General features: G+C 49.6%; 1 protein-coding gene across 1 annotated transcript; it reads left to right on the forward strand.

Moving 5' to 3' along the window:
* Positions 1–5,329: 5,329 nt before the first annotated feature.
* Positions 5,330–11,447, forward strand: SRSF3 (serine and arginine rich splicing factor 3). Its single transcript, XM_041460490.1, has 6 exons — positions 5,330–5,486; positions 6,237–6,444; positions 7,328–7,462; positions 9,651–9,689; positions 10,309–10,395; positions 10,637–11,447. The coding sequence occupies exons 2-6, from the start codon at positions 6,239–6,241 to the stop codon at positions 10,662–10,664; spliced, it is 495 nt and encodes a 164-aa protein (XP_041316424.1). The 5' UTR covers positions 5,330–5,486; positions 6,237–6,238; the 3' UTR covers positions 10,665–11,447.
* The last annotated feature ends 11,259 nt before the right edge of the window (positions 11,448–22,706 follow it).

The following is a 22,706-nucleotide window of genomic DNA, read 5'->3' on the forward strand; positions in this document are numbered from 1 at the left end:
TCTGAGCCCCACAGTGTCTGAGACACCCAATAAACATTCCTGACTTCATTACCTGAGTCCTGATCATTAAGGAGAGCTTCACCCATTAGAGTGCGTCACCAATTAAGGCTGACATTCGTTAAATATTGGTAGATCAAGGCCCAGCTTCACGTCTGGGTCTCCAGGGCAGCACTTACACTGTTACACCAAATTATCCACTGTGGATCCCTTGGTTACATCTTCAAGGATTAATAAGCGTTGGCCAAAGTCCTGTGAGAAGCATCTGGGACAATTCATCCATGAACTTTTTAAGTCTCCAGCGTACAATGGGTTTTTTATTGGAAGCAGTTATGGCATCTCCACCGGAAAAACAACAATTGAGTGACCTCAAGCAGCGATGGTGACGTGGGATCAGGACAGGGGCACTTGGAGAGTGTTCTGGTGGTCACAGCACACTGCCATGGCTTTCCCCTTCCACCAAGGATTCTGGAGAAATCAGAATAACCAGGGTCACTTTGTGAGGTCTTCCTGAGGTGAGACTGTGCCAGGGTTACCCTATATCCATGAGAGATACAGCATTTCTAGAGGAAACATAAAATGTGTCCATTGCACACTCCAGGCACTCACCCAGGAGGAAATGTTCCCAGCTGTAATGGGCTCAGTGCTGATGCCACAGGGGGAAATCCTACCACCAGCACTCCCAGGTGATATTTTTAGCTGGGATAAATCGACCTCTGTGAGAGGCCTGAGCGGTGCAGAGAGGAGCAGGAGGAGGTAAGGAGGGGTTTGGGCTGAGCAGAGCTTGGTCCCTCAGGGCCTCCTCCACGGCCTGCTTGGAGCCACCAAAGGTTTCAGCCTTGCCTTCAAAGCTTCGCTCCCTCCCTCCGGCTTTTCCTGCTCCCTGCACGGGAGGCCTTTCCCGGGAGGGCCTTTCGCTCTTCCCTCACCTTCAGCAGGAGTTTTGGAGCAGGAGGGTTGTGCCAATTATAGTTTCCCAGGGAGTGATTCTTTTGTTTTTCTTTCCAGTCCTTTCCCCGGGGAGCCAGGTGGGGGAGGAAGGGAATATGGCCTGCTGCAGGGCATGAAAGAAAAAGGGAAGAGAAAGCCTGGAGGCCCAGCTGAGGGGGAAGAAGGAACTGGGGGAGGGAACAGAAAGCAAAGCAAATGTGCAAATAGCCTCGTTAGGGTAAGGGGGATCCTCTGGCCTGGGATTTGAAAACTTAATTAAACAAAGACTGTGCTGCATCAAAGGGATCCTCTATCTGTAAGGCTGAGAGATCTGAGGAATTTTTTCCGTGTGCTGTTCTCTGTTATTCACCAGTAACAGGAGTGTGGGCTCCAGAAGCCTTCCTGCTTCCCTGACGAAAACATCAACTCTTTTTTTATTATCATTATTTTTGGGTTGTGTTTTTTTTCCCTCACTGCTCTTAGCCCAACAGACCCGAAATCCTGTGAGCTGCCGTGTGGAAAGCCGGGCACCGCCCTGCCGAGAGGAAACGCTCTGACCACACTCAGGGCAAACAGAGCTGCCCTGAGCTGTGGAGAAGCAGCAGGGCTGTTTGCCCTCCCTGGCCTCCCCCACTCAGAGACAGGAGGAAATGGCACCTCACAGCAAACCACGAAGATTTTGGCACCATCACACCTGCGCTCGGTGCTCCAGAGGCATCACCAGCTCTGTGTGCCCAGGGAAGGAGCCAACAGACCCACGGCTTCCATAACCATTTCAAGAGGTGAAGTTCAGCTCCCAGGAGTGAGTTCCAGGCTTCCCCTCCTTTCTGGGTGCTTTCAGCTCTTCTGTGTCACCCCCATGTCGCTGGGGACAGTCCTGTGCCATCTGGAGAGGTGCCAGCAATCTCATTTGGGAGGGGGCAAACTGTTCCAGGAGCAGTTTGAAATCGTGGCTGCTATGCACTGTGTACTGCGTCATTCCAGAGAAAACTCCCATCTTCCAGGGAATTAAAATTAGAGTTGAACAGCAGTGACTCAGGCTCACTGTTTTCATTTTCCATTTTCTGATTTCAAGCCAGATCTACAGAAGCTCCTTGGGACTCACAGCTCTGTCTGAGCATGGTAGCAAGCAAAACCTACCCTGAAGCTAAGCCTGGAGCTGGTTCTCTTTTCTGCTCCAAATAGTCTCCAGATGGAATATTTTATTTGTGCAAAACAAATTCAGGTGAAGCTGAGACAAAGCCTCAGGTCCCTTTTGCAGCTTCTGTAACACCCACTGGACTCTCTGAGCTTATCCCGGGTTCCACAGTGTCGCAGAACTCTCCTGAAGACCTCACCTGAATAAAAACAAAAAAAAAAACCCCAAACCAAACCAAAAAAAAACCAAAAAAGAAGGGATGTCTCCCAGTGCCATGGGCCCTGTCTCCATAAAAAGAAGCTCTCTGGGACCTGTCCCTGCAAGAGAATGTCACTGTGCTGTCAATATCTTAGACATGAGACCCCAACAGTGGCAGAAGCCTCACACCTGGAAAGGTGAGGATGAAGGATGAGCAATTAAATGTCATCCAAGTAAAGAAATGTCACACTGATTAATCCCCAAGTGCTGAGTCTTGGGGACATGCTGTGCTTGGTGCTGTGTTTTACTTTAGGTCTATGACATATAAATTACAGTCTGTTGTTTCCCTCTCTCTTTACATGAAGTCTGAAGTAGAGATAAAAGCTTTCACTGTGTAAAAATGTGTTTTAAAAGTGAGGAAATAAGGGACTTGTACCCTTTAAACAGAAGAGTGTGTGGGAATAAGCTCACACACTGAAATGCATCTAAAGATCAGGCTTGTGTAGGTCTGTTTCTTCAGAAAACAGCTTTCACCAGGGATGGGCAGGATGTGAAAATGGGGCGAATCCACAGGAACCTCGTGACAGCAGGCTCAGATGTGCCCGTGTGCAGTCGGTTTCTGACTGAAGATGCATCCTCTCCACCAGTTCCTGTTGTGTTTGAGCAGTGACATTTCCCACAAAAGGCCTTTCTGTGGGCAGAACCGCGCCAGTAAATAACTGGTTTTGTTGGTGTCTGGTTTTGCTTGAGGAGCAGCTCTAAGAGATCCTCTTGCAGATAGAAGTGCTCTCCAGTAAATATTATCTGTCTCCTGAGGTAAGCAGAGCTCCAGGAGCGTTTGGACAATGCTCTCAGTCACATGGTGGGATTTTGGGGTGTCCTGTGAAGGGCCAGGAGTAGATTTTTGATAGTTCCTGTGGGTCCCTTCCAGCTCAGGATATTCTGTGGTTCGGTGATCCCTTAAATTTGGCTCACACAGCTGAGGTTTCTTCGAAATCATAACATCTAGAATGTGTTCATTTTCCTCTGAGACTGAAATCTCAGAAACCACGACAACAGTTTGACTGGAACACCTTACTCCAGAGCAGTGTGGTCTTGGATCCTGGTCTGGGGGTTTATAAAACATTTAACCAGTGACATTGGACACAAGTGGTAAAAAAAGGTGGGTGCAATGCAGCAGGATTTTCCAAACACAGCAGGATTTTCCAAACACTCACAAACATGGAAGGAGGGAATGATGCAGCACAAAGTTTCCACCATATGTGACATGCACAGGGCTGGTTTGGGGACCAGGTTTGGGTCACAATCAAAGCACTGGCTTTGGAATGACACAAGAGTTGTGTGGCTGTGCTGGCACATCCCAGCTCTGGGAATTTGGCTGAGCACTCTGACCTCTGCCTTGTGCCCCGTGATGGGCCACGTTCAGCTTCTGAATAACACCAAAACCAAACTGAAAACAGATTATGTTTGGATGATGTGATTTTTGTGGACTGTGATTTATAAAATGTGGTGAGAGGCTTAACCCCAGGGAAAAAGTGCTTGAATAGAGCAGGTAACATGTGCTAGGTGAGTGCTGAGTGCTCTGTTTGCTTTTCAGCAGGTGAGCTGACTTCGGGATAAATCCTTTGTTCCCAAGTCTGTCACCTGGAATTATCTTCATACGTCATGTGTAACTTTGGTATGAAATTAAAAGTTATGTTAGGATTACAAGGTTGTCCAAGTTGCTCTCTAATATTTGTTCTATTTCTTTTTTAAATATCCATTGTTGCAAAACTTAAATCATATTTGAAATGCACATTATGCGAAGTGAGGAGGGTCTGGGAATGCTGCAAACCCCCTTGGAGAAAGGAGGTGAGTGCTGGAAATCACCTCAAAGAAGTCACAAAGTGAAATGGCTGAACAGCTCCAACCTTCAAATTATTTCCTTTGTTTGTGCTGCCTCAGGAAATTAGCCATCAGCTAATTTAGATTACAATGGATTAGATTTCCTTAATTAAAGGCAGGTAACTCTCAGATAACTGTATACACAATTAAGATACTTTGGAGCATTCATTACCTCAAAATCATTGCTGTGTTTCTGTCCCTTGGCCAGTTTTGATCCTTTGAGGATTTTACTGAGAAAAAGCTCTTAAAAATAATGGGAGATGCTGCAAAAGATTTTTGAAAATTCCAATTAATTATATCAGCTGGTTATTTTTAATTCCAGTTGGGTTTCTGGAATTTTGGTAGACGAGGACATCCCATCCTCTGCACAGCTCCTTTTTGGAAAGCAGAGCCAACCAGCATTATTTTGTACTCAAAATGCCTTTTTTTATATGATATGATTTAAAGTATTATTAATTATACCTGTACCAGATAAATTTGCCTTCTCTGGCCCATGGCAAAGAGTTGAAGTCTGGATTAAACCCAGCCTGGCTGTGAGGGGAGGTTTTTGCAGCAACAACCCTGGGTGAATTTCTTCTATTACCTGATAACCGAAATCAGGAGGTTTGTTATCAAAGTGAAACACTTTGGAGCAAGTTAATTGTTTAATTAGAGGTTAAAACTCATGTTGTATGTACAAATATTAGGTATGAATGAGAGTTTGGCACAGCACATCAACATGACTGCATATCTGTAACTGAAACTCCTCGTTCAAATCCTCTCGTTTTCTCAAACACAAAAAAAAACAAAAACAACATCAGTTCCGTCCTTTGTGCCTCAGTAAGCCAAGCTAAGCCCGGACATAAAATTTACCAAAAACTCCGCCTTCCAGCAGTTTGTTCAACGCATTTATTTAAAGCTCAGGGGGAGAAATGGGTCGGAGAGAACTGAAGCGTTCAGAGGTGTAAACCCTACAGGAAGGGACCTCATCGGGTCAGAGACAGAAAGAAATAAAACTTTATTTTTCATGTTAGCCGGAAAAGCAGCAGTTCTGGGGGTGTTACCGCTCTCTGATTTCAGGGCCCGGGCGGGGCCCCCTCAGCGCTCCCGCCATTACCGCCAGAATGCCTCCCGCGCCCGCTCGCGCCGTGACGCCACCTGTCAATCAGCGCAACGGCGCCCTCTGATTCGCTCTCGCCTGGCATCACGTGGGAGAGGACTAGCCGTATATAAAGGCGGGCGGGGTCGTTGCGAGCCGCCATTTTGTCCAGTGAGGAAAAGCGGAGCTGGGGTCTTGCTGAGGGTCGAGTCGGCTGAGTTTAGCGCGGGCTCCCTTCGCGCGCCCTCCCTCTAAGCACCGGTGAGGATCTTCACCCCGGAGGGCGGGGGGGGGAGGCGGCAGCCGCGGTCTCGGTGCCCGGCAGGGCGGATGGAAGCGGCGGTGGCGGCAAACAAAGAACAGCCGCCATTTTGTAACGCCGGGCCTGGGGCGGCGGCTGCCGCGGCCCTGAGCGGAACCGGGCGGGGAGGCGGCGGGTTGCCGGGAGGAGCCCGTTCTCGGCCTGCTCCCCGTGGGATGTGAGGCCAGGCGGGGTGGGAAGTGCCGCGGGGGCGGTGTGGCGGCGTCCCGTCCGCCAGTGGCAGCGCTGGTCCCTCACGGCGCGCCGAGGAGCAGCTCCGGAGCGAGGCCCCAGGCACTGCCCGCGGGGCTCGGCCGGAGATGGCGGTGCCTTCCCCCCGTTCGTGCGCGGATCGCCCTGATCCTAATCCCGATCCGGGAACAATGGAGCCTCCCCCGCGCAGCGCCCTCTGCAGACCCCCCCGCGCTAAGAGGAAAAGGAGCGCAGGGACCTCCCTCCACAAATCTAAACAGTAAAAGTAAAGTAAATTCCCCGAAATAGTAAATTTTAATCACAGTCTGGCATAGCAGCTCTCTTGTTGGGCTTTAAGTTTTTTTCCACCCCGCTCGCCCCTTCCAAACAGTGTCTCCATCGCAACGCATCATTGCTGAAGTTTCAGGGGGAAGTAGCCAGTAGAGTGACTCCCTTGGAAGTGAGCAGGCACATGCGGTGTGTTAAATACAAGTGAACTCCTTTTTTTCTTGTCCTAGCAATGCATCGTGACTCTTGTCCGCTGGACTGCAAGGTCTATGTGGGTAACCTTGGAAACAATGGCAACAAAACAGAATTAGAGCGAGCTTTTGGCTACTATGGACCACTGCGCAGTGTATGGGTGGCGAGAAATCCTCCTGGGTTTGCCTTTGTGGAGTTTGAAGATCCCCGAGATGCAGCTGATGCAGTAAGAGAACTAGATGGAAGGTAAAGTGTGCTTGTCTGGTCAAAATGTGAGACATTATAGGAGTGATACGGTTTGAAATTGTGAAGCTTAAGCTGCAGGACTAAGGTCTTGACACATTTCTTATGCACTATTTATTTGTATGATTCTAAAAGGGTGTTCTTATAGTACAGCAATAGAATCCCAGAATGGTTTGGACTGGAAGGAACCTCAAAGCCCATCCAGTCCCATCCTCCTCATGGGCAGGGAAGCCTTGTGCTACTCCAGGCTCCCCCAGGCCCCATCCAGCCTTGCCCAGGACACTGCCAGGGATCCAGGGGCAGCCACAGCTGCTCTGGGCACCCTGTGCCAGGGCCTGCCCACCCTCACAGGGAAGAATTCCTTCCCAAAATCCCATCTATTGCTTTCCTTCATGAATAGCATTGTAATGCTTAATTTTGCATTTCACAGTTGAACTCCCAAGTTAGGAGTTATTTGCATCTCTTTGTGTGTGTTAATTAAATTGCAGGTGGTGTTACTTTAAAGAGGTAAAACTGATCGTGGACACTCCTTTGCTCTTTCCCTGCCTGCTTTACTGGCACAGCAGTTTTGAGAAGCAGCCAAACCTTTTTGTCTGCCAAAGAATCCCAGAATGGTTTGGGCTGGAAGCCCATCCGGTTCCACCCTCTGCCGTGGGCAGGGACACCTTCCACTAGGTAGCCTGGGTTGCTCCAAGCCTGTCCAGCCTGGCCTTGGACACTTGCAGGCAGGAGTCCCCCGCAGTCATGCTGGAGCTGACTCAGGGCACTGTGCTTTGATGGAACATTTTTGCCCTTATGCATTGTTCTCCCATCTTCTGGATTGCGTATGCTTTATCCACGCTGCCTTCTCCCTGGCAGTGCTAACCAGAGTCACCTCTGTTCCCAGAACGCTGTGTGGGTGCCGCGTCCGAGTGGAGCTCTCCAACGGGGAGAAGCGGAGTCGGAACCGTGGCCCCCCTCCGTCGTGGGGCCGGCGCCCTCGGGATGACTATCGCAGGAGGAGTCCCCCTCCTCGGCGCAGGTACCTGGGCACAGCACAATCCTAGAGCTCTTGGCACAGTTACCACCTAGCATCCTAGGAGCAGGCTTGTTAAAGGCATGTTGATGGATGGCATTCATCTATCTGATCATGATTCGGAAATGACAGATGCAAAAAAAAAAAAACCCCAAAATCAACCCCCCACAAAATCGAGGTGAACTTGAGTTGTGTTGAATGTTGTTGGCTTTTGTCCATAGGTGACTGTGCAGTTGGTAGTCAGTGCCCTCTGTCCTGGGCTTATCCTCCTTCCTCTTAAAACCTGCTCATCTTCTAGTCACACTTTCCCTTTCTTCCCCATACTTCAACTTAGGCTGTTCCTTTCCTTTACTCCATAATGGCAAAACATGACATACAGCAGTTTAGCATTTCCATGCCAATGGGTTTTTCCACTTTGTTTGCAGAACTTAAATACTTCCCAAGCAGGCAGCTGTTTAATAGTAGATGGAGTAACAGTTGCTCTAAACATCTGGAATCTTGACACTTTAGTGTTAGTGTGGAAATAAAGCATCGTGTGACGATCCTGTCACTTGAGTTTGCAAACCCAGCTCTAGCATATAGCAGGATTTTTGGGAACTGGCACGTTCTTGGACCCAGACTAGTTTGTCTGGCAGTTTAAGTGTGCACCGTGGTTTTTACAGGACTGAATTTACCTGTGGCAGGTGAGTGAAGTCCTCCCGAGCCAGGGTTTCAAGCTTACCCTTTTGCTGTTGAAAAAAATAACACATTAGGAGTATTTGTTAGCTAATAGATGGTTGTACTGATGGCTTGTTTTTCATTTTTTTTATGCTTTTTGGTCCATCTATTAATAAAAATGAACCCGTTACAGAGTCACCATCATGTCTCTTCTCACCACCCTCTGAGTCTGCATTAGCCAGCCAACTAGCCCTTTCAGCGTCATGTGACCAGCGCGCCCCATGCAGCTTGGCTGGTGTCGTTTCACATGACCCAGGCATGGCCAGTCGTCAGGTTGCACCGCCCTTTGGTTCCCGAGCATGCTGTTTTCTCTCAGCCTTCTCTCCAACCTTAACCAAATCGGCAGCAGCCACCTCGACCGCCCACACATTCCCGGCCAATCAGCTCAGCTGTTTATTTACCAAATGTCTTCACAACAACTACAGCAGCAGCCTTCGGCTAACAAAAAAGCAGGAAAAATCCACAACACCCCCTTCGCCAACCAACTAAATACAACGCAACATCTGGCAAAACCTTTTCAGCAAATTCTTCTTGGCAGTCAGTCCGGCAGCCTCACCTCACCATTTCTAGCTTGTTGAAACCAAAGACTTGTAAGTTTTTCCTGCTTATACAGTTTACTGCTGGTTAAAATAAGGAGTAAGCGGCTTATAAGTAATTACTTTTCTCAATCAAAGGCTGGCTGTGCATAATTGAGTGGTAACGTACATATGTTGCTTGAGAAAACTTTTAAGGGTGATATGGAAGCTCTTACACTGTGAATAATGTAAAAAACAGGATATTTGCATGTGAGATGCCAAACTAAATTTTTAATAAAGCTCTAACAAATGTAGCTTTTCCTTGCCAGAAAAATCCTATCACCTTTAAATGGTTTTACTAACAGTTTTCAAAACTTAAAACAATTACTTTTTGGGATGAACTGGGCCGAGCTAAGGTTATATTTTTTAATTTTTTTATTTTTTATAAGAAAATAGTCTAAACACACTCTATGGCATTAAAAATTACAATCACAAATATGCAGTTCTAATGTAGCACTTAATGGCATTATCAATATTGACACTGAGCGCATTTTCACTTTTTTTTTCCACTTGATATCTCTTATGTCTTGTTATGGACCTTTTTGGCTTGCATGGGTTCCAAAACATTTGCTCTGTGCTATTTTTTTTTTTTTTGGAACCACCTGTGGGACTTTGGTGTGGTGTTCTGGGCAGTGTATTTAGTTGAAATGGAAAGTGTTGCATTGGACAACTCCGCTCTGACGCGTTCTTAGTTAAGTGAATTCGTGGTTGGAAACGTGCTGTTCACACTGAGCTTGGTTTTACTGCCTAATCTTTCCATGCCTTTTACTGGATGATGGATGCCAGTTATTCTTGGCACGTTCCCTGGGCCCAACAGTGAGTTTGACAAGTTGGGAAATGCCTCACTCCATTAAAGCTCAAAGAATGGATAAAGTGCCTCACATTTGGTTTTCTGGTTCTAGATCACCGCGAAGGAGAAGCTTCTCCCGGAGCCGCAGCAGGTACGGATCCCTTCCCTACCCCAGGGACTGCTCCAGCCTGGGGGGTTGAAAAGAACAGCCCCAAACAGCTCCACGTGTGGGTGTGCACAATCAGTAGTTTGGTAAAAGAAAAACAGATTTGCTTCCATCATACTGCTTGCCTGGAATTACTGAGCTGTTTTGAGATTCCAGGGATAGCAGTGGAAAGATACTGAGAACAGAAATAATTTCCTTTTTGCAGCTGCCTGGCATCTTAGTTTTCCCCCAAAGAATAAGTCTTAATGTGCTACTCTCACAGATACTGTGAGCTTGGGATCATTGAGCCCTGAGGTGGGAAAAGACAATTAAGATTGACTCCAGGCATAAATCAGAATGTGATTTAGTGGGATTCTGCAAAAAAAAAAAAAAAAAACAGCCAAACTTCTCCAAGTACTGCATGCTTGTTTACTTACAGCACATTATAAGCTGTTGGCTGAGGCTGATTATTCTTTCCTCAAGAAAGGGTTGATAGCAGTATTGGTGACAGGCTTCCACTGGTTGAGTAGTTACAAACTTGGACTCCTATGGGGAAGCTCCTCAGGGAGCCTCCTTGGCCTGATGAAGCTTTGCTCTGATGGTGTGGTGTTGTGATCTGTACCAGGTCCCTCTCCAGAGACAGAAGAAGAGAGAGATCACTCTCACGGGAGAGGAACCACAAGCCCTCTCGCTCCTTTTCCAGGTCTCGCAGGTAAGGAGAGTCTTCAGTGTTTGTGGGTCTGAGTAAATGTAAAACTTGGTGCCTTGTTGGAGAATCATTTCTAGTGTCATAGGGGATTCTTCACCTTAAACAATGAAGTACTCAGTTTTATTAAATGAACAGTATTTTTAAAATGCTTGAATATCACCTGCTGATTGTGGCTGGGGGGCTTGAAGGAGAATCTGCTGTTCCTGACACCTGATCCTAACCTTACCTGTCTGTCGTTCTTCAGTCGCTCCAGGTCAAATGAGAGGAAATAGGACTGTGGGAAGGAGCTGTGTACAGGAAGTCATGAGATCCGAGGCCAGGAGTATGTACAGAACATTGTTTTGTTTTGAGACTTCATAAAGCTTGGTGCATTTTTAAAATGTTTTAGCTGTTGAACTTGCTTTGTTCCTTGTATCTTGTAACAGGTGGCAAATGTAAAGATGTGAATCTGTATATGGTTCTGAGCAGATCCTATGATTTGTAATATTAATGGTTTTCCAATGTACCATTAGACGTGGGGGGTGTGTGTGTGGAATGGCAAATGGTCTGTGTTGTGTAGCTGGGAGAGCAGGGCTGGGCTGGGGGTTGCTGGGGCTCAGCTCGAGGCAGTGTGCAGGAATGGATGGTGTGTTCCTTGTGGGATCAGGGCCAGGAGCAGAGCAGGACACAGGTGCTCCATAGCCCAGATCTGGGAAAGAAAGTAGTGAGCCAGTGGCAGGGGGAGGGAAAGGGTTGGGGACTACAGCTTCATCCAGCTCCAGTTCTGACTGAGCTGCTTTATATTCCATGAAATAAAACTTTTTAGCTATAGGGTCAGTTAATTTTGTACTTGGTGTGAGTAGAGTCCTTAATTAGATGATTGTTGATTGACCAAGTATTCCAGAAGCTCTGAATAGACCAAATCCACAGCAGAACTGACACCTGGAGTGGATGTGTTGTGTCTAATGGTACATTGTAAACATTAGTTATTAAACATTTCTTTACTGTACAAGAATTTTCATGTCACTTGTAAAATGTCTTTTGTGAGATCCTTGGGATTAAAGTTTTGGTTACAACTCGTTGTTCAGTATTTAACTCGTCCCTGACTGTGACAGTCACCCCACCTGGCTGTAACACAGCTGTGAAGTGTCCAGCACAGCTGTACCTGCTCACCTGTCTGTGCTGAGGTGCAGGGTGCCACTCCACCATGGCAGTCAAATCCTGTTTTACAGGTTCAGCTGGGGTGCTCAGTAGCTAAAACCACCTGACTTCTTGCCTAACAGTGAGCCCTGCAGTGATTCCTTAGAAAACCAGCTGGGAATGCAAAGGTTCACCATGAGCTTTGTATGCCAGCTGTGGGCTGGGGACAGCAGCTAAGGTATTCATCCCATCTCAGTCTGGAAACCAAAACTTACCCTGAAAATTCAGTTCCTGTAGAAATGCAGCATGGCTGGAGGGCAGGTGGAGCTGCCACACTGCCCAAAGGCTCCCTTGCACCTGAATCCCAGATTGCTCCATTGGTTCAGTTGTGTGGTTTAGATTAAATCCCTCATGATAAACACTGGTGGTGGAGTTTCCTTTGCTTGGTGCTTTCCAGGCAGGGACAAGGAGATGGTGAAGCTGTAAGAGAAGAATGTGCTGGTGGCTGGTGCTGCTGAGCTCAGTGTCTGGATGGATTTATATTTTTAATGACTTAGTCTTGGTTGGGCTGGGTCTTGAAAGTCTGTTCCAGCCCCTCTGAGGTTCTGTTGATGAGTTAAAGACTGCGTGTTGCTGTGTCTCCCACCTCGTGTCTCAGAAGCGCAGGGTGGCCGCAGGTGCTGCGAGAGACACAGCCCGAACTGCCCCTGGAGCGGGATTCAGCGGTGAGCTGGGAATGCCCGGCCCATCCCGGCTTTGGCGGGCCCCGTTGGACCTGCGGAGGGTGAGGAGCGGCGGGTGGAGGCGGCTCGGGCCGTGCAGTGCCGCCGGTGCCCGGCAGAGGTCAGCGCGGCTCCTCCCGCCCGGGGCCTGTTCGCTCTCCAGACTTCCCAGCCCAGCTCCGGGGGGGCCCGGGGGCTGCCCCGGGCCCTGCTTGGTTCCGTTCCCTTTCCCTACGTGCCTCTGGCAGTGTCAGATGTGCACAAGGGTCACAGCTCGTGGTGCCTCTGCCGGCACAGACTTTCTTCCTGTGGTTACCTGGGGGAACAAGGAGCCTTCAGTAGTTCAGCTGCTGCAGAGAGAGAAATCTCAAGTGCCAGAGACAGTGGGGGAAGCGGGTTGTGGTTTTCATATGCAACAGTCTTGTGGAACTGGAAGCATTTCAGTTTCAGGTTTCTGACTCTCTTACTCCCCAGCTGAATGAAGAAGTTGCTCCTTAGATAAGAAGTGTGCTGGTTTTATGTAATCAGGCAGAGGTTTGAAGGGGAACACAACAAACAGCTCCTAGAGAAAGATGGGAAATGTATAAATATTTATAAACACTGACTGGACAGTCCTTCCCACAGGGTATAGGTAATGAGCTATTTTTGATGGACCAGCACATTTGTGGATTTCAGGCATCTCCTTCCTGTCTGAGGGAGTGACCAGCCTGGGAGTGTTGTGTTTAAAAAGTTTGCTCTCAAATTAAATGTACAAGGAAATGTTGGTGTTCTAAGGCCAGGGACATCCCTTGCTTCTCCCCAAGGATTCTGACACCAGGAAGAGTCACCAAGCAGTCTCTCCTTATACTTCAAGGCTCCTTGGCAGAACATCAGCCACAGCCCTGCTCTGGAGACCCCTGGAGTGATGGGAAAATTGCTGCTGCCTGGCACCTTCCAAATTGTTTCAGGGCCTTGTTTAATGGTGCTGACAGTAATGATTTACATAGTGTTTCTGATTTGGGGAGAGGTTTAGCTGCCCCTGCTTCAGGCAGGAGCATTCTGGGATTAATCCTCAGAGGTCCTCAACAGGGCCTGAGCACATCCTGGTTATTTTATGCACTCTCCCTGGGGAGAGCATTGTATGCAAATGGGTTTGCAAAGAAGAGGATCTTGTTTTTTTCTTTTTATGTACATGCTGCTCTTTGTTTATGAGCAAAGATCATGTTAAGAATGTGCCTTGCACTTAGAAAGTGGAGAGGTTAAGGATGTCCTTGCTTTTGTTGGGATTTGTTCCACTGGCCTTCAGACAGGGTCGTGCTTGGGTGAGGAGTTGTGATCATCCCAAGCACTGTCAGTGCTTCTGGTTAGGCTGCTCCATGTTTCAGGATGACATGGCCATATACGTACACCAGTTAGGACAAAAACTGGAGAAAAAGCTGACAGATGATTTTAGAAAAACAAGGAAAAAAAATCCCATGAAAAATAAACTAGTTTTTGTCTGTTCCACTCAAATTCACGAGGTTTTAGGGTACCTTGCCCTGTCAGAGCTGGCCCTGTTCAGAAAGCTGAAGGGAGCCAGTATGGATCATACCCAGCGTTGATTTCAAAGCTGAGCCTTGGGAAGGATTGCTGCTTCCCTATGCTAAATCCCTGTCCAGAGGTGCAGCCTGGCTGTTTCTGGTTTCTCCTCTATTAAATTGATTTGCTTCCCCTCTATGAGCAGAAAAGAGCTGCAGAGTCCAGAGCCAAACACTGCTCTGTGAAAGAAGAGCATTTTTCCTCTTGGACAAACAGGTGTGCTGTGTTACCCCCCCTCATCCTCCAAACCCACTCTCTGCTGTCCTCTAGCCACAGCTGGAGCTGCAGTGTGTTACTGATGGAAGGGCCTTGCATTTCATCCTCTGCCTTTGCATTTCCTTCTTTTTGAAACCAGAGAGACACCACAGTGCCCATGGATCTTCTGCAGCAGCCTGGGGCAGGTTATACCTTGTAGCTCTGAACACCTCTCCTGCTTTGGTGGGGGTCTGGCAGCAGAACCCAGTGCTGGAAGGATTTTTTTACCTATAAGTGTTTTCAGGGTTTTGTGTTCATTAATAAAACCATGGAATCACTAAGGTTGGAAAAGTGCTCTAACATTGAGTCCAGCCGTTCCCCCAGCAGTGCCTGAGCACTTCTGCAGCTTTTTACTGCTGTTATCACCTCTTTTCAGTTTCCAGTTTTACTTTCATTTGCCATGATGTCATCACCATGAGCTGCCTCAATGTCTCTTGATACACAGCTCCTCAAAGTGGCTGAGTGTTAGACAAATGTATTCCTGCTGGATTTAATCCCTGTACCCCTGTTCAAATCCTGCCCCAGAAATACTGTCCCAAAACCTGAGCTGCAGTCCCCCCCACAGGTCAACCTGCTCTGGTGCTGTCACAGTGCAGAATCTCTTGGCTGAAAAAGAGAGAAAACAAGTGAAACAGCTGGAGCATCAGCCCACTTTGCAAACAAAGGGCTGAAGGGCAGGAGTGCAATTCCAGTTGCTCCAGTTGGACCTCAGCTCCTGCACGGGGCGATGGCACCGTGCCGTACGTGCCATAAAGAGGCAGCTCCCCACTGCCTGCTGCTGGAATGCAGCTGCCTGCAGCTTCACACCTCAACCTGCCAGAAAGAGGCAGAATAAAGCCAATTGTTGCTTGGCCATGCTTAGCAGTTAGGGGCTTGCCGGAGATGAAGCCTTATCCCGGGCTCTGACATGAGAAGTGTTCTGGCTTCCTCCAAGCACCATCGCTGTCTGGGGTTGCTCTTTCGTTTCTGCAGTTTCACTGGGGCATGGCCACGAGTTCCTCTGTTAATGCCTTTCAAACAAACACGGCTGGGGACTAAAATAAACATGGGATCCAGACAAATATAAAATAGACATGCAAGAGGAACACTATGTTCATTCCCAAGTGATTCATGTGGCTATTATTTAATAATTTAGTGGCTGACATAACTTGGAGTTGAACAAATCTTCACATTGATTTGGGTGGTGTTTCTGCTTGCTCCTCTAAGTCATTTTCCCCGTCAGATTTTCTGTGGGAGTGGTCCCAGTCGGAAAAGGGAAGCACACGTCCTTCCCATCTGGATCCTGTCACTATGGCTGGTGGTGTCACTCCACAACCTCCCTGGCTGTGAGGAGATTCCTCCTGCTACAGTCACACTGTTGTTCTTTGCATTTTGCTGGGTAACACAGAAGTTGTGGTGTGCCACTGGCTGATGCCACCCCCAGAACAGCCCGAGGTGTGTGACAGGCCCTGGGCAGCCCCAGCGCTGCGTCGGGACTGCGCTATCGGGGTGCAGCAGGGGTGTCAGGGTGGGGCACCGTGTCACTCACGCTGTCATTTGGGAAGATCACCCCTGCCAGCTGTGAGACAGGCATTATCTCCTTGTGGGCAGAGGCTGCTTAGAACATGAATATTCAAAAATATTCAGCAGGAAGTCTCGGCGCTGTCCCAGCCCTCCCTGCTGATGGAGGGTTTGCTGTTTGTTTGATACAGAGTGTTTGCAGTCAGTGTTTCACGGAATCCCAGAATGGTTTGGGATGGGAGGGACCTTAAAACTCATTTTGTTCCACCCCTGCCGTGGGCAGGGACACCTTCCACTCGCCCACGTTGCTCCAAACCCCATCCAACCTGGCCTTGGGTGCTTCCAAGGCTGGGGCAGCCCCAGCTGCTCTGGGCACCCTGTGCCAGGGCCTCAGCCTCATGGCAGGGGAGGATTTGTGCCCAACACCAGTGTTATTACACCTCGTGCACTGGCTGCTGCTCTTCCTGGTGCTGGATTGATCAGCTTTTCATGCACTTGTACTATAAACTTTGTGGGAGGAGGTTGCCCCAGCTGGGGAGATAAGCTGCAGGTGTGGTGTGCTGCCACTCCTGCCAAGTTGTCCTTGCAGCTGCCTGGCTGACACGTGCCGCTCGGGAACTCGTGGATGAAACTCCGCCAGGTTTGGAGCCAGGAGTTCCCCTGTGCAGGGAATGTTTGACAGGGACCCATGGGGTATTTTTTGGTCTATAGATGTTTTCAGTGTTTCCTGTTTCATAGAATCATGAAATCATTTAGGTTGGAAAAGCTCTCTTAAGATCATCAGGTGTGTTCCCCCAAGCACTGCCAGGTCCAGCACTAACCCATCCATACTTTTTTTGAAATATGTCCAGGGATGGTGACTGCCACTGCTCTGGACAGCCTGTGCATGTGCCTGACAACCCTTCTGGTGAAGGAGTTTTTGCTAATATCCAACCTAAACTTCTGGTGCAGCTTGAAGCTGTTTCCTCTCATTCTGTCCCTGTTCCCTGGCAGCAGAGCCCAATCCCCCTAACTGCCCCCTCCTGTCAGGAGTTGTGCAGAGCCAGAAAGTCCTCCCTGAGCCTCCTTTTTTCCAGGCTGAGTCCCCACAGCTCCCTCAGCCACTCCTGGTGCTCCAGACCCTTCCCCAGCTCTGTTCTGGACACACTCCAGCCCCTCAATGTCTTTCTTGCCATGAGGGGCCCAAAACTGAACACATACTCAAGGTGTGGCCTTAGCAGTGCTCAGCACAGGGGCAGGGGCTTTAAAACATCCCTCTCCCTTTGTCTCCCTCCTGCTCCCATTGTGGGTTTACAACTGATCATCTATAAATCTCTCAGTGTTCTGCAAAGCTGAGGTTTGTGCAGAGGTAGGAAGGGCTCTGGTGCACCATCGCTGCTGGTGGGTGAAGCACAGAACGTTTTAAACCCTGTTTCCATCCTCTGTGGCACTGCTGACCACAGTCCCAGGTTCCAGCAAATTTTCTTTTTTTTCCTGAAACTGAAAGTTTTATTTTGGCATCTGGAACTCCCCAACTTTAATCTCTGTGGCACTGGGCAGAGCCCCTCTAGTGTGTGGAGCATGTCCACCCCCACAGCCCAGCTCGGGGGGGCAGCGGGGCGAAAGCTGCTCCTCAATCCCCATCCCGGAAATCCTGCTTGACTGACTGACATGGAGGAGGAAAAGTGCAATCGACCCTTACCCCGTGTCAAGGTGGTGGCTGCCATATCCTCACCCCTGCCTTAATTGCCATCTCAGCTGTCCCCTCCCATCACCTCTGCTCTGCTCTGGGCTGTGCACGAGTCATTGCGCAAGGCAGGGCTCTGTCTGTCTGTCTGTCTGGGGTCTGGGTCCTGCTCCTGCCCTCCTACAGATCCCATTTCATGACATGTTCAGGGTCTGCCTGCCCCTGGCTCTGCCCCTTCCCTCCCTGGCCCACGCCCAGCCCCGCTCCTCGCCCCCCAGCACAAAGTGAATCACGAGGCTGTGCTGGACTGGGGCATTCCCGAAAGGTGTGACTGGAGATCCCAGGAGATGGTGACACACGCTGAGCCAGCGGGTGTTGGGATGGGCAAGCAGGCCAGTGTGCACGTCCCAGAGCCCAGATTTGTGTGGGACAACCCAAAGATGCGCCATCCTGGTGTCTGGGTGCTCCAGGCAGAGGGTGCCCCATGGAACAGGGGTTGTTTTAGAGGTGAGATTGTGACCAAGTGCTTAGTCAGAGCTCCCCATCCTCACCTCCTTCTCATGGCTTTAAAGGGCCAGCTCGAGCTCCCAATGGATTTCAAACCATCCATGGCTTGGAGAGCAGCAGTGCCACACGTGCTGTGCATTGGGAAGAAGTTACATCCATTGACAGCTTCCAGGGGCTGGGCTGCACCGAGAGCTGCATGGACAGGAGCAATCCTGCCTCGCTCTCCCTCCACTCCCTTATCCTGCTGGGTAAGGTCCTGCTGTTCCTCCCTGAGATGCCCCTGGGAAACTGCTGGCTGTAAAATAACCCCCGGTGGGTGTTTTGGATGGAGCTTATTCCCTGCAGGAAGCACTGCAAGAGGCTGGAGCCGCTTGTCCCCGGCTCCCAGTGGGTGTCTGTGTCCCCTCCGGTGCCTGCCCTGTCCTGCCGTGCTCGGGGCCGTGGGCAGTGAGGTGGAGCAGCAAGGGAATAAAGGGGCAGCCGGGTGCAGGGTTTGGAGCCAGGTACTGCGGCCGCCCGGCCGTACTCCGAACAATGAGGCCTTTGCTGCCAGCAAAAAAACCCCACAAAGCTTCCAAGCTGCTCATGGAAAGTCAGTGAAGCAATTACGTTAATGACTATGAATGGGGCTAAAAACAATCTTGGATGAAAATGAGTGAGGGGCCGAATGAAGCGACCGATTCATAGCCTGGCTCCCGCATCCAGGAATATTTCCAGTAAGCAAAGGCCTTGTTTTAGGACTGTCTCATCCCCTGTTTGTGCTTGGTGGGACTCTATTTCCACTCTGCTGGGTCTGGTGTCTCATCAAAATGCCTTCATAAATGGGGCAAACAAGGGCTGGATATGGCAGGGGAACAGTCAATTAACACGATCCGAGTTCTTTTAGGGGCAGAGTTAATCAAGCATTCAGCGTTTTGTCATTCTTGTCTTTCTTTCCTGGGAAAATCCTATTAGTATAAAATCACTTAATAGGACACTTCAAAGAGCTGATGGGAAAACAGGCTGCACTGGGATACAAACGCCCTCCAGCTGAACACTGGGTTCATTTAGACTTCTGCTGGAGCGTGAGGATTTCATTAAAAGCCTTCACGTTTCCCACTTAAAAGAAAAAAGCTTGTTAGCAGAGATAATAAAAAAAACCACAGAGAAAAAACTCTTGGTGATTTGAATCTTGCTGAAGAGGCTTTTTAGCGCTGGAATACTCAGGACTTTGTCACTGGCAATCTGCTGTCCTGAGTTGAGTAATTTCCACCTGCCTGGGATGTTCTGGCAAATAAAAACTGTTTGAGGAGGGGAAAAAAAATCACCCCCATGTCCCATGGAGTAGGACACAGCCCTGGCTGGACATGTGGGGTGTAGGATGGTGCGTTCTGCAGGACTGAACCCCGTCCCCATGTGCTGATCTCCCCACTCTCTGTGCTGGGGCAGAGGTCCTGTGTTAGTTCTCCCCATTTTCAGAAATTCACTTTTTTGCAGAGTTTATATTTATCTCACCTTGAAAAATAAATGTGCCCTGATCTCTGCCATCTCCATCTCAGAAGACCTGAGGGATGCTCATCTGCCCAAATCTTTGCTGTTTTCTCCTCTGTGCTGGTTGATCTAACAGGAATATTACTTTCCCACCCCAAAAAACCCTTTTCACATAGACCTTTGACCACTAAATCTCCAAACCATGCAGAATCCCTACATGCAGGAATCTGTGTGCCTTTAAAACAGTCCCAATGAGCACGGGGTGGACCTCAGTGTGTTATTCCTGTTATAAATAAAGTTGGCTTTCGTAGGCAGGTTTATGAATTGTTAATTATGTAACTTTATTCTGAATTGTTAATTAATGTAATAAATTGTTATACCTAATTTATGTAATAAGTTATGAAGTAATAAGTTATGGGGTTAAATGATATGAGTGATATGAGTGCCCACTAGAAGGAAGGGAGGCAGTGAGGGCTAGGTGAGAGAATTTTCTAGAAAGTTACCTCATGGGATGATAGCATTAATATGGATGTTGATTGGAAGATTTGCCAGGCAATGAGGCCTCGGAATTCCAAAATGATTGGCCAAGAAGGCCCCATCTTATGGACCAACCAGCAACCAGAAAAAGGACTAATTAACAAGTGGATTGAAAATGCACCAATCCTGCACCTTTAAGAGACTTTAAAGCCCCTGGTGCTGAGCCCCTGGGGTCTTTCTATGGTGCTTAGGTCTGGAGAAACACCTTGTTGCAGAAAGACTGTTAGTGTTACTTCTGGCTTGTTGCGTAGGCCTTAAGCTTACCTTGGGGCCTTCTTGGATTTAATAAACAGGCACTTTTTCTTTTCAGGATCATCAGCCTCCTTTACTTTCTTTTTTCCTGTTTACTACATTCCTGTAAACACAGTTTCACATTTCCCCTTTCTCCATCCTATCCAAGGCTGGAGCATTCCAACCCTGATCCCTCCATCCGACCCAAGCCGTTCCCTGCTCCGCCCTGGAATTGCCACCCGTGTCCCCGTGGCTTTTGGGGGTGCTGCTTCCCGAGTCAGAGGAGGACACGGGACAGGGACGAGCCTCAGCCAGAAGCGATGTGCCCGGGCACGTTCCCTGCCGGATCCCTGGCTGTGTGCGGATGGGCTGAGTCACACCCCGCTCTGCCTGCCGTGAGTGATGTGTTTGCTTCCGTGTCTGCTGAGGCTTCCACTCCCTTCGGCTTCTGCGGGACCCACCCGGGGAGATCCCCTGGGAATTAAACGCTCCCGAGGGCTCCCTGCGGCCGCTGCTCAGTATTTGGGTGCCCCCGGTGCTGGGAAGGAGGTTCCTTTGAAGGCTGTGAAATATGCAGTCGTTTAATATATTCCTTTTGCTTCCAGGCATTGGGATGGGTTATTCAAGGAAACGATAAACATGGATTCTCCCACGAACACACTCCTCCCCGGTGGGGGCTTGGGAGCCCTGGGGGGAGCGAGCCCAGGACAAGGGAGGTGACAGATCCCACACTGTGGCTATAAATGGTGAGAAGGAAATAGCCCATCAGTCCCTTGGTGCTGATCCTGGTCCCAGGATGTGTCTGCCTTCCTTCTCCCTCTTCTCCTCCTCCTCCTCCGTGTTGTGGATCAAACACCATGAATCACCTTTGGGATTTTCTATTTTTTTAAAAGTTCCTGTATCGCCTTCTTAATTACTCTTCCCCCTACCCCCCAGTCCTATTTTTTTCTCTGGTAATGCCACTGCAGACGTGCCCATGGACTTCCTGACCCTGACCCTGACGCCATCCCTCTCCCCACTTCCCATTTCCAATAACCCACTCGGCTGAGTCTCCTCGGATGCCAGCGTGGCTGGAGCTCCCCTCTCCCGGAGGAAGGGAAGCGAGAGTGGAGTTTGCAAGAGCCAGAAACCCCCCTCATATCCCCCATCCCAGGGTGTGGGCAGTGAACCCTCACCTCACCAAAAAATTACTGAAAGTTACTTTCCTAAGGGAAAATCTACATCAGATTGATTTTCTTGCTGGTTTAGTCCTGGGATGAACCCCTGGTGTAACTGGGACATCCCCAGCAGCCAGGCTGGTTGGCTTATCTCACTTTTTGAATCCCTCAGTCTTGCACCGGTGGCTCTGGGGCCACTCCGGGTTGCACAAGCTCCTTCCTCTGCCACTTCAAAAAGCTGCTGGTTTGATGTTCCCATTTCCTTCTGTGCACTGGGGGGCAGGAGGGAGGGGGTCTTCTATGGAAAAAAAGGATGTGTTTTAAGCAGGGAGCATCCTCTGGTAAATGCTGATTCATCCCAGAGTCCCAGGTGGCACTGGAGCTGCACTGACGCGGGGATGCCCGGGCTGGGGCCGATTGCATCCCTCACATCCAGAGGGAGCAAACCCACACCTGCAGCTGGCGCAGGGCTGGAGCTTGGCAAGGAAATGATCCACAAGCACCCAGTGCTGCTGCTTCCTCTGCGTGAGGCTCTGAAGGCTGCTTCTTGCACCCAGGAGCAGAAATCATTCCTAGGTGGAAAAACCAGTGACAGCTTCCCTGTCCCAACTTGCCCCCTCCTCTGCCTATTGTGAACAGAAAGACAGGATGAATTTTGGAGCCTTTAAGTACAGACTGCACCTTTACAGGATGGGGTTTTGGCAGTGTAGCATGAATTTAAGATGATTTCCCATTCCCCATCCTCCTTTCACCTTTCCTTTCCATCCAGCCGTGCTTCTCTGGGGGATTGGACAGCCACCACTGAACCAAATTCCTGCACCTTGGCACAGCTCCACAGAGTAGGGACGAATAATTGTGAAATACTCCAGCAGCTTGTGGCAGCCTCCAGTCAAACATGCCCAAACATATTTCCAGCTGCTCTGGCCAGTGGGAAGCTGCTGCTCCAGCTGGAAAAAGCAGGAGTGGTCTGCACACCAAGGGTCCTCCTCAGCACCCCGGTACCTGCTGCCTGCAGGGGCTTTCGAGGAGACCTGGCATTCCCAAGGGATCACTTTAACATGGCCTTTGTCACTTGGAATTGTGCTGTCACCTCCTTGTGCCCATGGGAGCAGGTTATGTTTGTCTCTGTGTGCCCCAGCCGTGAGGGGACTGCAGGACACGTTCCCTGTGCCCCACTGGGCTGGCTCTGAGGGCATCCCTTCCCTTCTCAGGCTGCCAGGCAGGGATGGAGCCACCAGCCAGGCTCAGGGCAGCTCCCTCCAGGCCCAGCAGAAGCTGACCTGTCTTCACACCTTCTCTTGGATGCATTTTCCAGCTAAGCCACAGAACCCCTCAAATCCTTGCCACAGGTTCCTGCAGGACATGCACAGACTTGTTCCTCCTCCTCACCCCTGCCTGGACATCTGCAGGACTCAGAGCAGCAGATCCTACTCCAAACACTTTTTCCACCCACAGTGGGTGCTGGGGCTCAGCTGCTGGAGCAGAGCCAGGATTGGGGGAGACAATCCAGTTGGAGAGGCCGGGGGCAGCCCGGGATGGGTTGGGCAGTGCCTGGGGGCCAGGGGAGAATCATCACCGTGTGGTTCTCAGGTT

This window comes from Pyrgilauda ruficollis, unplaced genomic scaffold (genome assembly GCF_017590135.1).
Source record: "Pyrgilauda ruficollis isolate IOZ18807 unplaced genomic scaffold, ASM1759013v1 scaffold144, whole genome shotgun sequence".
NCBI classification, from domain to species: domain Eukaryota; kingdom Metazoa; phylum Chordata; class Aves; order Passeriformes; family Passeridae; genus Pyrgilauda; species Pyrgilauda ruficollis.

What these genes read in the sequence shown, in the direction of transcription:
- SRSF3 (XM_041460490.1), top strand. Translation starts at nt 6,239, where the DNA reads ATGCATCGTGACTCTTGTCCGCTGGACTGCAAGGTCTATGTGGGTAAC. An exon ending in TTCTCCCGGAGCCGCAGCAG is followed by an intron (nt 9,690 to 10,308) that starts GTACGGATCCCT and finishes GATCTGTACCAG; the next exon opens with GTCCCTCTCCAGAGACAGAA. An exon ending in TCCTTTTCCAGGTCTCGCAG is followed by an intron (nt 10,396 to 10,636) that starts GTAAGGAGAGTC and finishes GTCGTTCTTCAG; the next exon opens with TCGCTCCAGGTCAAATGAGA.